The sequence below is a fragment of the Piliocolobus tephrosceles genome, chromosome 1, assembly GCF_002776525.5.
Source record: "Piliocolobus tephrosceles isolate RC106 chromosome 1, ASM277652v3, whole genome shotgun sequence".
NCBI classification, from domain to species: Eukaryota; Metazoa; Chordata; class Mammalia; order Primates; family Cercopithecidae; genus Piliocolobus; species Piliocolobus tephrosceles.
The window spans coordinates 127,126,262-127,139,104 of record NC_045434.1 but is presented as its reverse complement, the minus strand read 5'-3'; the positions used below and the strand labels follow the sequence as shown (position 1 = coordinate 127,139,104).

At 38.8% G+C, this 12,843-nt stretch overlaps 1 protein-coding gene across 1 annotated transcript in view; it reads left to right on the top strand.

The window, feature by feature from the left end:
- ABCD3 (ATP binding cassette subfamily D member 3) overlaps nucleotides 1-12,843 on the top strand; it is a 98,203-nt gene that overhangs the window by 76,305 nt on the left and 9,055 nt on the right. Inside the window, exons 17-20 of the mRNA XM_023231042.3 lie at nucleotides 4,948-5,025; nucleotides 5,131-5,196; nucleotides 5,292-5,381; nucleotides 5,843-5,962. Of these exons, the coding sequence (XP_023086810.1) occupies nucleotides 4,948-5,025; nucleotides 5,131-5,196; nucleotides 5,292-5,381; nucleotides 5,843-5,962 (354 nt within the window). The remainder of the gene's footprint in view (nucleotides 1-4,947; nucleotides 5,026-5,130; nucleotides 5,197-5,291; nucleotides 5,382-5,842; nucleotides 5,963-12,843) is intronic.

Here is a 12,843-nt window from a genome sequence, read left to right as displayed (position 1 = left end):
TAGACTGGAGAGAACCTAAGAGGTAACAGCTTGCAGGTTACCCTGTGGGGATTAAAATAGTACTTTGTCTGAGATGGGCGGATTGCTTGAACTCAGGAGTTTGAGACCAGCCTGGGCAACCTGGCAAAACCCTGTCTCTATGAAAAATACAAAAAAAAAAAAGTAGCCAGGTGTGGTGGTGCACACCTTTGGTCCTGGTTACGCAGGCGACTGAGGTGGGAGGATCGCTTGTGCCCGGGAGGCAGAGGTTGCACAGTGAGCAGAGATCGTACCACTGTACTCCAGTCGCAGCTACAGACTGAGACCCTGTCTCCAAAAAACAAGTACTTTGTAACTTACTAAGATTTTTATCTTTTCAGTAAGGCATACTTACAGTGTTTAAAGAAACTAATCAGTCTTCATAAACCATATTTTTATATAATTTTTCTTTTACTTAAATTTATGTGTAGAATTTTTGATTTGTTATGATAAATTTATAGAAGGTAGGATTTATCAAGGACTATTATTTGGGAGTATATTTTTATTGGTAAAAATATGGTGGTTCAAAGCATTGGTTGATCCAGTAAAGCATTCTGAGAGTCTCAATAATACAATGCTGTCAAGAACGTAATTTTCAGTAAATGTTACTGTTGGCTTTTAGTCTTAATTTAACCCCACAAAAAATATGTACTTAATAAACTTGTAATACAGACAAATTATCCCTGGCTTATCATGGCTGACATCGTAATTGGAAATTTTGTTTAACACCGCCAAAAGCCATGGAATAAAGAAAAGTGAATGCTGAGTAGGCTAGCCAGGCTTGATTTTGAACATAAAAGAATAACTCAGGATTTCAGTAAGTCTGGTTGTTATTTGTATACATCATTACAAATCTGTTTTTGGGGTTTCCTGGCATATTGCAACAAATAATGTGGAAGGGTATTATTGGAGGCAGGAATATTGATACCATTGTAAACCACAAAGAGCAGTTGGGAGGGGAGAATGTATATATGGCCAACATTACTGAAATAAAGCATAGTAGCAGGGAACCATTTAATTACCAGCTCACTGAACTTTAGGACCTTCTAAGGGCATCGCTGTAGGCATTACAGCGCTGTAGGCATTACATTTAGGACCTTCTAAGGGCATTACAGTAGAGTATGATTATTTTATATGATAACCTTAATTTATGAGGAACATTCAGTATATTCAGTTTTATATAAGGAAATTATATTATTTAAAAAGTCTATCAAAATGATTCTTTAATTATCAGAAAAAATGTTTATTCATTTGGAAAAGTCACTTAGAACAACTCTTTAACAATGATGTGTGTAAATTGTTATTTTCTTTTAGATCAACTATGTGTCAGGCTGCTTCATTCTTTTTTCTTTAAGAAGTTTTTTAAATGTAAAAATAAACATAAAATTTGGCTTTTTAGCCATTTCTAAGTGTGTGATGCAGTGTCAGTAAGTACATTTACAGTGTTATGCAGCCACCACCACTACCCATTTCCAGAACTTTTCCATCATCCCAAATAGAAACTCTGTACTCATTAAACAATAACTCTCCTTCCTTCCTCTCCCTAACCCCTGGTAACCTCTCATTCTTTCTGTCTCTATGAATTTGACTGCTCTAGGGATCACATGTAAGTGAAGTCCTACAGCATTTGTCCTTTTGTGGCTGGTTTATTTCATTTAGCATAATGTTCTCAAAGTTCATCTACATTGTAGCATGTGTCAGAGTTTCATTCATTTTAAAGATTGAATGCCATTTCATTGTGTGTGTGTGTGTGTGTGTGGCGGGGGGTGGGGGGCACATTTTGTTTATCCATCCATCCTCTTGGGTTGCTTCCTTGCTTCCACCTTTTGGCTGTTGTGAACAATGCTGATGGCTCTGTGTTTTGTCACAGTAAAAGCCAATGTCCTTTCAATGCTTGCCACTACCCTACCCCTACCTGATACCTCTCCGATCTCATTTCCTACTATTATTCTTTCCTGTTCGTTCCTCAGTAAAATCAGTCTTGTTTCTGCTTTGTTTTTTCTTTTTTCCTTTTTTTGAATAGGACAGCTACATTCCTGCTTCAGTGCCTTTGTACCAGCATTTTGTTTGTTTTGTTTTGTTTTGAGATGGAGCCTTGCTCTGTCACCCAGGCTGGAGCACAGTGGCACGATCTTAGCTCGCTGCAACCTCTGCCTACCAAGTTCAAGCAGTTCTCGTGCCTCAGCCTCCTTAGTAGCTGGGATTACAGGCACATGCCACTGCATCTGACTAATTTTTGTACTTTTGGTAGAGACAGGGTTTTACCATGTTGGCCAGGCTGTGCCAGCTTTTTATGGGTAAAGGTGGGGGCTAGAACAATCTTCTTTTAGTTAAATCCTAATTCACCCCTTCTTTCAAAGTTTTACTCAGTTGTCATTTTCAATAAAGTCTACTCTGACCACCTTAAAAATGCAACTTCTCTCACCCACTTCCAAGTTCCCTTTATCTGTTTTTTCCTCCAAACTACTTATTTTTTCATACACTATTCAACTTGTATATTATGTGTATTCTTTATTGTATGTCTCTTGCCACTAGAATGTAAACCAGTAAAGGTAGAGGTTTTTGGTTTTTTGTTTTTTGTCTCTTTTGGTCACTAATGTGGCCTACTTGCCTAGAACAGAGCCTGACAGAGAGCATTCAATAAATATTCATTGAATTAAGTAATAGGAACAGAAGGCTCACCAATTTAACAGATTTGTTAAAGGCAGGTTACCAGCTAGGGTAATTCATATATCTCTCTGATATTTTCTTTCCTATTGTGTTGCATTGGTGTTTAATGTTGTAAGCTAGAATTATAACTAAGATTTTCTGATTCTTTACAGAGTTGAACAGATACTTCTAAGATCATAAGCCTAGAACTTAATTACTCTTTACATTTTCTCATTTATGTTGTTGCAGAATAATTTAGTGCCACTTGTAAATATTTATAGTGTACATATATTTTGATAAAAGTTATAATTTCTAAGGATGGAATCTACAGAAACATTACTTACTATTGCATAAGTTTACTTGCTGACTTGTACACTCATTGCAATATTATCTAGAGGAGCAAAACAAAATGCAGATGACCTAAATATTTAACCAAAGGGGAGTGTTTAAATAAGTTATAGTATATCCTTACTATGGAAGATGTTGTGGGAAGTCAGGGACCTCGAACGGAGGGGATCGGCTGAAGCCATGGCAGAAGAACATAAATTGTGAAGATTTCATGGACATTTATTAGTTCCCCAAATTAATACTTTTATAATTTCTTAATGCCTGTCTTTACTGCAGTCTCTGAACATAAATTGTGAAGATTTCATGGACATTTATCACTTCCCCAATCAATACTCTTGTGATTTCCTATACCTGTCTTTAATCTCTTAACCCCATCATCTTTGTAAACTGAGAATGTGTGTTGCCGCAGGACCCTGTGATGATTGCATTAACTGCACAAATTGTTTAAACAATATGAAATCTGGGCACCTTGAAAAAAGAACAGGATAACAGCGACGTTCAGGGAACAAGGGAGATAACCATTAGGTCAGGCTGCCTGAGATCCGGGTAGAACAAAGCCATATTTCTCTTCTTTCAAAAGCAAGTAGGAGAAATATTGCTGAATTCTTTTTCTCAGCAAGAAACAGCCCTGAGAAAGAGAATGCGTTCCTAGGGGGAGGTCTCTGAAATGGCCGCTCTGGGAATGTCTGTCTTTTACAGTTGTAGATGAGGGATGAAATAAGCCCTGGTCTCCCGTAGCGCTCCTAGGCTTATTAGGATGAGGAAATTCCCGCCTAATAAATTTTGGTCAGACCAGTTGTCTGCTCTCAAACCCTGTCTCCTGATAAGATGTTATCAACGACAATTCTTGCTGAAACTTCATTAGCAATTTTAATTTTCCCCAGCTCCTGTGATCTCGCCCTGCCTCCATTTGCCTTGTGATGCTTTATTACCTTGTGAAGTCTGTGATCTCTGTGAGCCACACCCTGTTCATACACTCCCTCCACTTTTGAAAATCACTAATAAAAACTTGCTGGTTTTGTGGCTTGGGAGGCATCATGGAACCTGCCGACTTGGGATGTCTGCCCCGGATACCCAGCTTTAAAATTTCTCTCTTTTGTACTCTTTCCCTTTATTTCTCAGACCGGTCAACACTTAGGGAAATAGAAAAGAACCTACGTGAAATAACGTTGAATTATCAGGGGCGGGTTCCCCCATAGGAAGAAGCTTGAGGCATTAAAGGAAAGGAATAGGGGAATCTGAATATACTGACCTGGAAGAATGTCTGTGATATATTGTTAAATAATAAAAGCAAGTTGTAGAACAGTCCATAGAATACGTTTTCATTTTTTTTAAAAGAGACTGTGTATACACATGTATTTATTGTTTTCAAGAATTCTCAGTTTTTTAAACTTTAGTTCTTCTATCTTAAGTTGATGATATCAATCAGTCAATTTATGTATTTATTTATACATACATGTATATAGATGTGGTCTTGTTCTGTCAGCCTAGGTGACATCATAGCTCACTGCATCCTTGAACTGCTGGACTCAAGCAATCCTCCCACCTCAGCCTCCCGAGTAGCTGGGACTACAGGTGTGCACCATCACACCTGCCTGATTTTTTATTTTTATTTTTTGTGGAGATGAGGGTCTCACTTTATTTCCCAGGTTAGTCTCAAACTCCCGGTTTCAAGTGATCCTCCTGTGAACCACTGTACTCAGCAATAATAATTTTTTAAGTGAAAAAAAAAAGTAATGGTAAGAATTGGAAGTAAACAAAAGGTCCCTTTACAATACCTCTTTACTGCTCTACCTAATGCTACATTTACAGACAAATAGAAGGCTTATAATTAGCCAGGAGCTATTAATACTTGAGTCTAAGGAAATGCTCATTGAGTATATGTTAATTTGATTTAATTACTTCACAGACTGATTTTTTTTTTTTTTCCAGGTTCAATCTGGGGCTAATGTTCTAGTTTGTGGTCCTAATGGCTGCGGAAAAAGTTCTCTTTTCCGTGTTCTTGGTGAAGTAAGTACAAGTTGGGCTCAAAATTTTGCAGTCTTATTTTGCCATACTGTCTACCACTTTGTAAATTTTACAATTGTTCTTCTCCCTTCTCTCTTTTTTTAATAGTTATGGCCTCTTTTTGGAGGACGTCTAACTAAACCCGAGAGAGGAAAGTTATTTTATGTTCCTCAAGTAAGACCTAGCTTGAGTTATCTTTGATTTAAAGATCCTTTTGTTAATGTATTTTTTAATGTTGCTTCTAATGACTTTTGCTCTACTACTGTCAGAGACCTTACATGACCCTTGGAACACTTCGAGACCAAGTGATATATCCAGATGGACGAGAAGATCAGAAAAGGAAGGGAATATCTGACTTAGTAAGGGAATGTTTATATCCTAGATCCACTGAAAATACTACATTTCAGATTGTTTGTTTTAATCAATTAAGTATTTTAAATGCCAGGTAGTTTATCTTAATCTGTAATGCCTTCCAAAGCCATTAATTATGATTTTCTAAGCTGAGGTAAGATGATAATCCCTTGGCTTAAAAAGAGGTTAATCTTAACTTTTGCACTATTGTTTGTTTTCTCATTGCCATCACCCTTTTATTATGTACAATAGTGTTATTCTCTTTAAGCTACTAGACGTATTTTGTCAAGTTTAGTGTAGATAGGAGCTGAACGGTTCAGTGCTACCTTGTGCCACATTCTTTTTTGAAATGTATCTTTTAAGTGGTACAGACAATAGAATTATAGTGATTCCAGTTTAAAAAATAAACCAAGATTAAGAATGTTGGCTTATATTGAGTTTGATTTCCCTTTAATCATTTTGCTGAAAGGTACTGAAGGAATACTTAGACAATGTCCAGTTGGGTCATATCCTTGAACGTGAAGGAGGCTGGGACAGTGTTCAGGATTGGATGGATGTACTCAGTGGTGGAGAAAAGCAAAGAATGGCAGTAAGTATACTCTGAAGAAATTGCACAAGAATGCAACTGGTTCCAGCATTTTGATTAATCAGTATACAAAGTTTCATCTTATTTTTTTTATTCAGCAGCTGTTTCAGTATGGATTAGTTTCAATTATCATAAAAGTGCTTGAAAATCTTTAACTTGCATGTAAATTTGGAATTCTGAAAAATTCATAAATATCCTGCCAGTACCTATGAAAGGAAAAGCTGCACATCCAACTATATACCAGTAATCCATTTTTCTAAAAGTTCAGAGAAACTCTGTAACTCATTAGTCCTGGGATGTAAGGTAATCCTGGCTGGGTTATGAAATTTCTTCTCATGTCTCTTCCCTGTAGACATCTCTTTTGTCTCACTCAGACTTTTCTTTCTGAAATAGCTGAAGGTATTAGAAATGATCCATTCAGATTTTATCTTTATTCTGTTCTTGCCCTTTTCCTCTACTATATGTATGTTTTTGTTTCAAGGTTCAGTATCCACTACTTAAAGTTACTTAGAATTTTTAAGTTTTCCTCATATAAACAAGCATTTGAAAGAAACTACTTTAATTGTTATGATGACTAAACTTGTCCCAAACCAAAAATATGCACTAAACACTACACAGAAGAATGAGACCAGCCTGGGCAACATAGCAAGACCCTTTCTCTACAAAAAAATTTTTAAATTATCTGGGTGTAGTGGCACATGCCTATAGTCCTAGCTACTGGGATGTGGAAAGATTGCTTGAGCCCAGGAGTCTGAGGCTGCATTGGGCTGTGATCACACACCATGGGACTCCAGGCTGGGCAATAGAGGGAGATCGTCTCTCTAAAAATAAATAAATAAATAAAAATTTAAAAAGAACGGTAGTTTGGGTACCTTGTCAAGAGGAGCAACTTCATGAAGAGTCATTTTTTCAACTATCTGTTCCATAGTTTGAATAGATCCAAGCAAGAGATTCTCCTCTCCCCCTGCAGAGTATTAGCCTCATGGAGATTAGAGAAAACTATAGCTAAGGAAAGAAAGCGAAAGAAATTGACTTATGGCAGAATTTCTGAACCATTATATTCAGGTTATATTCCACCTTTTTGTTACCTCCAAGTCCCTGATTTTGCAGGTTATTTTTCCCAAAATCATACTCACTCTACATGAGGTTAATATTAACTTAATAGTGTGACTTGCCTGGCTAGTGCTGTAACGTGAGATGAATCTAGTGTGAAGAATGAATCATAAATGGGAGAGATAATAGCTATATTCAAAATGGAAATTAGGCTGAAGGAGTGAAAATTTGAAATGATTAGGCATTTCTAGAGTCAATTTAGAAGATGACTGTAGAAATAACTGCAAATCAAGAACTGCAAAACAACTTTAAATTTCTGTGCTATGTATTCAGAGAAAATGGAAGCATATGGTTCAAAAATGAACACGATGGAAACTGAGAGTGAATAATGAATGTACTTAAACCAAGGAACTCTGTGTGTGTGGTATAAAAATACAGAGGGGATAATTTTTATTTGAAGGTTAGGAATTCAAAGGCATGCCCAGAGCAGTGGGGGGCTGAGGCAGGAGAATCACTTCAACCCAGGAGACATAGGTTGCAGTGAGCCAAGATCATGCCACTGCACTCTAGCCTGGGCAACTCAGCAAGACTCCGTCTCAAAAGGAAAAAAAAAAAAAAACAGATGATCCAACACAGGTGTTTGGGAAATGGGGAAAGCTCACTTGTGACACTGCTGCATATATAATTGGAGCATGGCCAAGCCATTGGCAGGGTGTGTTCTGTGTAAGCCAATGTCTGGAGAATTGAATGTGATGTGTGAAAGAGAGCCTGTTGTTTTGTTTCAGAGTGGGGAAAGGAGAAGGCTAACGCTACAAATATTAACATTGGTGAAATTAGGTCAAGACTGTCTATGTGTGTTCATTTTACTGTCCTTTCAGTTTTTTGGTAGGATTGAAAATTACCAAAGTAGAAAGTTGGGGGGGGAAATAGGTATTATAATTTTTCGGAAGAACAGACCTAATAGGCCTAGCCACTTAGAACAGTGAGTCAGCCAGGGTTGCTCCAGCTAATACCACAATTTGGGATATCTTGTGTTTCTGACCAAAAGTTATCTTTTCCACTCCATTTTTTCTTGCTCTTCTATTTAGTAATGAGTTTTCTTATTTTGAATTATGAAAAAGTATATATGATGGGAAAGTGGAATATTTATTTAAGTATAAATTGGGCCAAACCCCTTTACCTCTAGAGATACCACTGTTATAAAATGTTTACTGTTTTTTTAATCCATTTTTGTAAATTTTTTTTTTAACCTTAAATAAGCAACTATGCCCCTTTCTCAAATTCCCTGAGATCTCTAGATTATTGATCCTTCCCTTTCCTTACAACTGATCAGTGCTTTTCTGTCTCTGCCTCCTTTACTGTCCAGTACAGATTTCATAATCCAGGGCATGGCCTATAGGAGATAAGATATATTTCTTAAGGAATGAACAGTTCATCCCTTCCCCTTAACTTCCTTTCCCACTTTTTGTGTCATCCTATTACCTAAATTCCAACCCAATTATTTGCCTTGGCAGTTCTTTGCCTTGGCACTTCTCTAACCACTCTTCTGAGCACAGCTAAAAAACATCAGATGGGCTCACAGCATGGCTTAGCAATCATTTTACTTATTTTTATCCTTCTCTCATTTTTCATGACAATCATTTTAAAACCACCAATTTTGGGTTTTCTACCCCATTACTTAACCCACCGCACTTGGCAGAATAACTTGCCTTCTACTTCTCAGATAGGCTATTATTTCAGTTCAATGACAGCTAATTTTTATTGAGTGCTGAATAGATGACAGACAGTATGTCAGGCACCTTACACAGGTGATCTCATTTCATCCTCACAGCAGTCCTGTGAGGTAAGAACTGGGAATGCCACCCCTCCTGTTTTTGTTTTTGTTTTTTTTCTTTGAGACAGAGTCTCATTCTGTCACCCAGGCTGGAGTGCAGTGGCACGATCTCAGCTCACCATAACCTCCGCCTCCCAGGTTCAAGAGATTCTCCTGCCTCAGCCTCCCAAGTAGCTGGGATTACAGGCACGCACCACCACATCTGGCTAATTTTTTTTTTTTTTTAGACGGAGTCTTGCTCTGTCGCCCAGGCTGGAGTGCAGTGGCCGGATCTCAGCTCACTGCAAGCTCTGTCTTCTGGGTTCACGCCATTCTCCTGCCTCAGCCTCCCGAGTAGCTGGGACTACAGGCGCCCGCCACCTTGCCCGGCTAGTTTTTTGTACTTTTTTTAGTAGAGACAGGGTTTCACCATGTTGGCCAGGCTGGTTTCAAGCTCCTAACCTCAAATGATCCGCCTGCCTCGACCTCCCAACGTGCTGGGATTTCACGTGTGAGCCACTGTGCCTGGCCGAAATGCCCCATTTTACAGAGGAAATTGAACTTCTGTGCAGTTCAGTAACTGGCCAAGCAAAGATAGCTAGTAAATGTTAAAGCTGATGGTGGGGGCTTTGTCAGGCTTAGGCAAGCAGTATGGCTTCAGTGTGCATATGCTTATTTACTTTACAACAAGCTTGTCCAACCTGCAGCTCATGGACGCATGCAGCCTAGGACAGCTTTGAATGCAAGCTAACACAAATTCATAAACTTTCTTAAAATATAACGAGATTTTTTTGTGGGCGTGAATTTTTTTTTTTTTTTTTTGAGACTGAGTCTCTCTCTGTCGCCCAGGCTGGAATGCAGTGGCGCGATCTCGGCTCACTGCAAGCTCCACCTCCCGGGTTCATGCCATTCTCCTACCTCATCCTCCCGAGTAGCTGGGACTACAGGTGCCTGCCACCTCGCCCGGCTAATTTTTTTGTACTTTTTGTATTTTTAGTAGAGACGGGGTTTCACTGTGTTAGCCAGGATGGTCTCGATCTCCTGACCTCATGAGCCTCTGCACCCAGCTGTGATTTTTTTTTTAAGCTCATCAGATATCGTTAGTGTTAGTGTATTTTATGGGTGACCCAAGACAGTTTTTCTAATGTGGCCCAGGGAAACCAAAAAATTGGACACTCCTGCTTTACAACTTTCTTGTATTGTGGCATTAAGTAGTTGACAACATAGTGGGAGAGAGAGACACGTGATGAGAAAATGTCCATGTCATGTGCTAAGTGTGGTGAGGGAGGTATGCACAGAGTCCTTTGGGAGCAGAGAGGAGAGACATTGGTGGAATGCCCTCAGATAACCATTCCTCTTAATTAAGTGTGTGCTGCTCTGTCCTGACCGTCCTACTTCCACTGTCTGTGGAAGATATGTCATCCTTCTTGAGAAAGGCTAGTATCTCCATCTATGTTTATGGACCCTCTGTCTTCTGACTTTATCACATCCTTTTCCTTCAGTTATGTCCCCTCCCTTAGCCCTCACCTACATTTAACCTCTTCTTGTCCTTCTCTTGTGGAAAGACATTTTTCAGGTCTCTTTGATCTAAAAAGCAAACTCAGCCTTAGCCAAAGCTTCCCTGTGGTCTGTAACTTTCATTTTCTGCACAGTTGAACTTCTTCATAGTCTATACTTGCTGTCTCCCATTCCTCACCTCATGCAAATAGGTGGAAAGCTGTTTTAGTCATTCATTTATTAGATATTTGAATGCTACCCATATATAAGTATTGAGTACGTAGTAGTGATTAAAACAGTCTCTGCTTTTCTGAATTTTTTTTTTTTTTTTGAGACAGAGTCTCACCCAGGCTGAGTATCACCCAGGCTGGAGTGCAGTTGCACAATCTTGGCTCACTGCAACCTCCACCTCTCAGGTACAAGCGATTCTTGTTCCTCAGCCTTCCAGGTAGCTGGGACTACAGGCATGCGCCACCATGACTGGCTAATTTTTGTATTTTTAGTAGATACAAGGTTTCACCATGTTGGCCAGGCTAGTCTCGAACTCCTAGCCTCAAGTGATCTGCCCTCCTCTGCCCCTCAAAGTGCTGGGATTATAGGCATGAACCACCATGTTCTGCCCCAGCTTTTGTGAATCTTATAGCTTAGGCAGGTAGACAAAGACAAATATACAATTCACAATATATGAAGTGCTTCAGAGGTGTTACAGAAAGGACCCACTTGGATTGTGGTTAGGGATGAGGGTAGGATTGCCTGAGAATATGACATTATAAGCAGAAATTTGAAAGCTCTAAGGAGCAGAGTAAGGCATTTAAGACATACGAAAAGAATGACGTGTGCTTAAGCCTCTAAGGCATAAGGTACCTTGTTCCTAGCAGTTAAGAGGAGGTGGTGTTGGCTAGAATGTTGAGGTTAGAGTAAGTAGGAATAAGATTGTGCAGGTCTTGTAGATCATGGTAAGGAGTTTGAATTTTAAGTGAAATGGGAAGTTGTTGAAAGGTTTTAAGCCAGAGAGTGAAGTTCCCTGATTGACATGTGTGAAAGATGTTCTCTGGTTACATGGAGAGTGGACTGGAGAGGAGCAGCAGAAGTGGTAGGAGGTTACTTGTAGTCTATCCAGACAGGAGATGAGTATGCTCTGGGCTAAGGGTATGTTTGTGGAGATGAGGAAAAGTGAGTGAACTTGAAACTTCACATTTCTTACTTGAATGGACATTCTAAAAATAGTGGTGGGAAAGTGAAAGGCAAGAGGAAAAGGGAAGGACCAGACCAGGGAGGACCAGACCAAGGATGACTCCTGGCTTTCTAGCTGGAACAACTGTTTGATAGTTTATTTGCTGAAGTGTTCAAGATTTGGGAAGGGAATGGATTTTAGAGGGAAAATCTAGAAATTACATTTGAGTTTTAGACTTTTAACGTTTGAGAGTCTTGTGAGATACCCAAGTAAAAACTCAAATAGGAATTTTTATTTTTAATTCTTTAAATGTGTTAAATTTAAAATTTTTGTTTTTTGAGATAGCATCTTGCTGTTTCAGCCATGCTGGAGTGCAGTGGCCTGATCATAGCTCACTACAGCCTTGACCTACTGGGCTCAAGCCCTCCCGTCTTAGCCTTCTGAGTAGTTGGAACCACAGGTGAACACCATAATGCTTGGCTAATTCTTTTTTTTTTTTAAGTGGAGATGTGGTTTCCCTGTGTTGCCTGGGCTGGTTTCAAACTCCTGATCTCTAGCAATGCTCCTGCCACAGCCTCACAAAGTGCTGGGATTATAGGCGTGAGCCACTCACTGTGCCTGGCCGAAATTTTTATATATCTGGAAATTAGAGAAGTATGAGTGAGAGATGCATATTGCAAGTTTATAGAATATAAATACTATTTGAAATCAGAAGATTGGATGAGATCACTGAGAGATAGAATACAGGAAAAAGAGAAGGAGACCTAGAAATTAGCCCTAAGGAGCTCCTGTATTTAATGGTCAAGTGGAGGAGAAAGTGCTAGAAAAGAAACTGAGAAAGGATCCTCAGAAGTGGGAGGAAACTTAGGTGCATGGTTTCACTATCACTTTCTCAAGAAGGATGGAGTGGTCTTCTAAGGAGAATGTTGCAGAGAAGATAAGGATAGAAGAGTGCCCCACTGGTCTTAAACATGGAGATCTTTTCAGGGGGCGGATGGCAAAAATTGGAATATCTGTTACACAAAAGATCAGAATAAACAGTCCCCAGAAAATACATGGGAACAAAAATGTGGGAAAATGTTCATCATTCCTGATAGTCAAAGAAATGTATGCTATAATTTTGATGTTAATTTTCATTTATAAAATTAGCAAAGGCTTAAAAAAATGAGCACAACCAGAACTGACAATGGGGATATAAAACAGGTACAATAAAAAATTGTTGGTGAGAATAGTAATTGGTACCATTACTTAAGCAATAAAATATTTAAAATAGAGACCTTTTTTTTTTTTATTATTATACTTTAAGTTCTAGGGTACATGTGCATAACGTGCAGGTTTGTTACATAT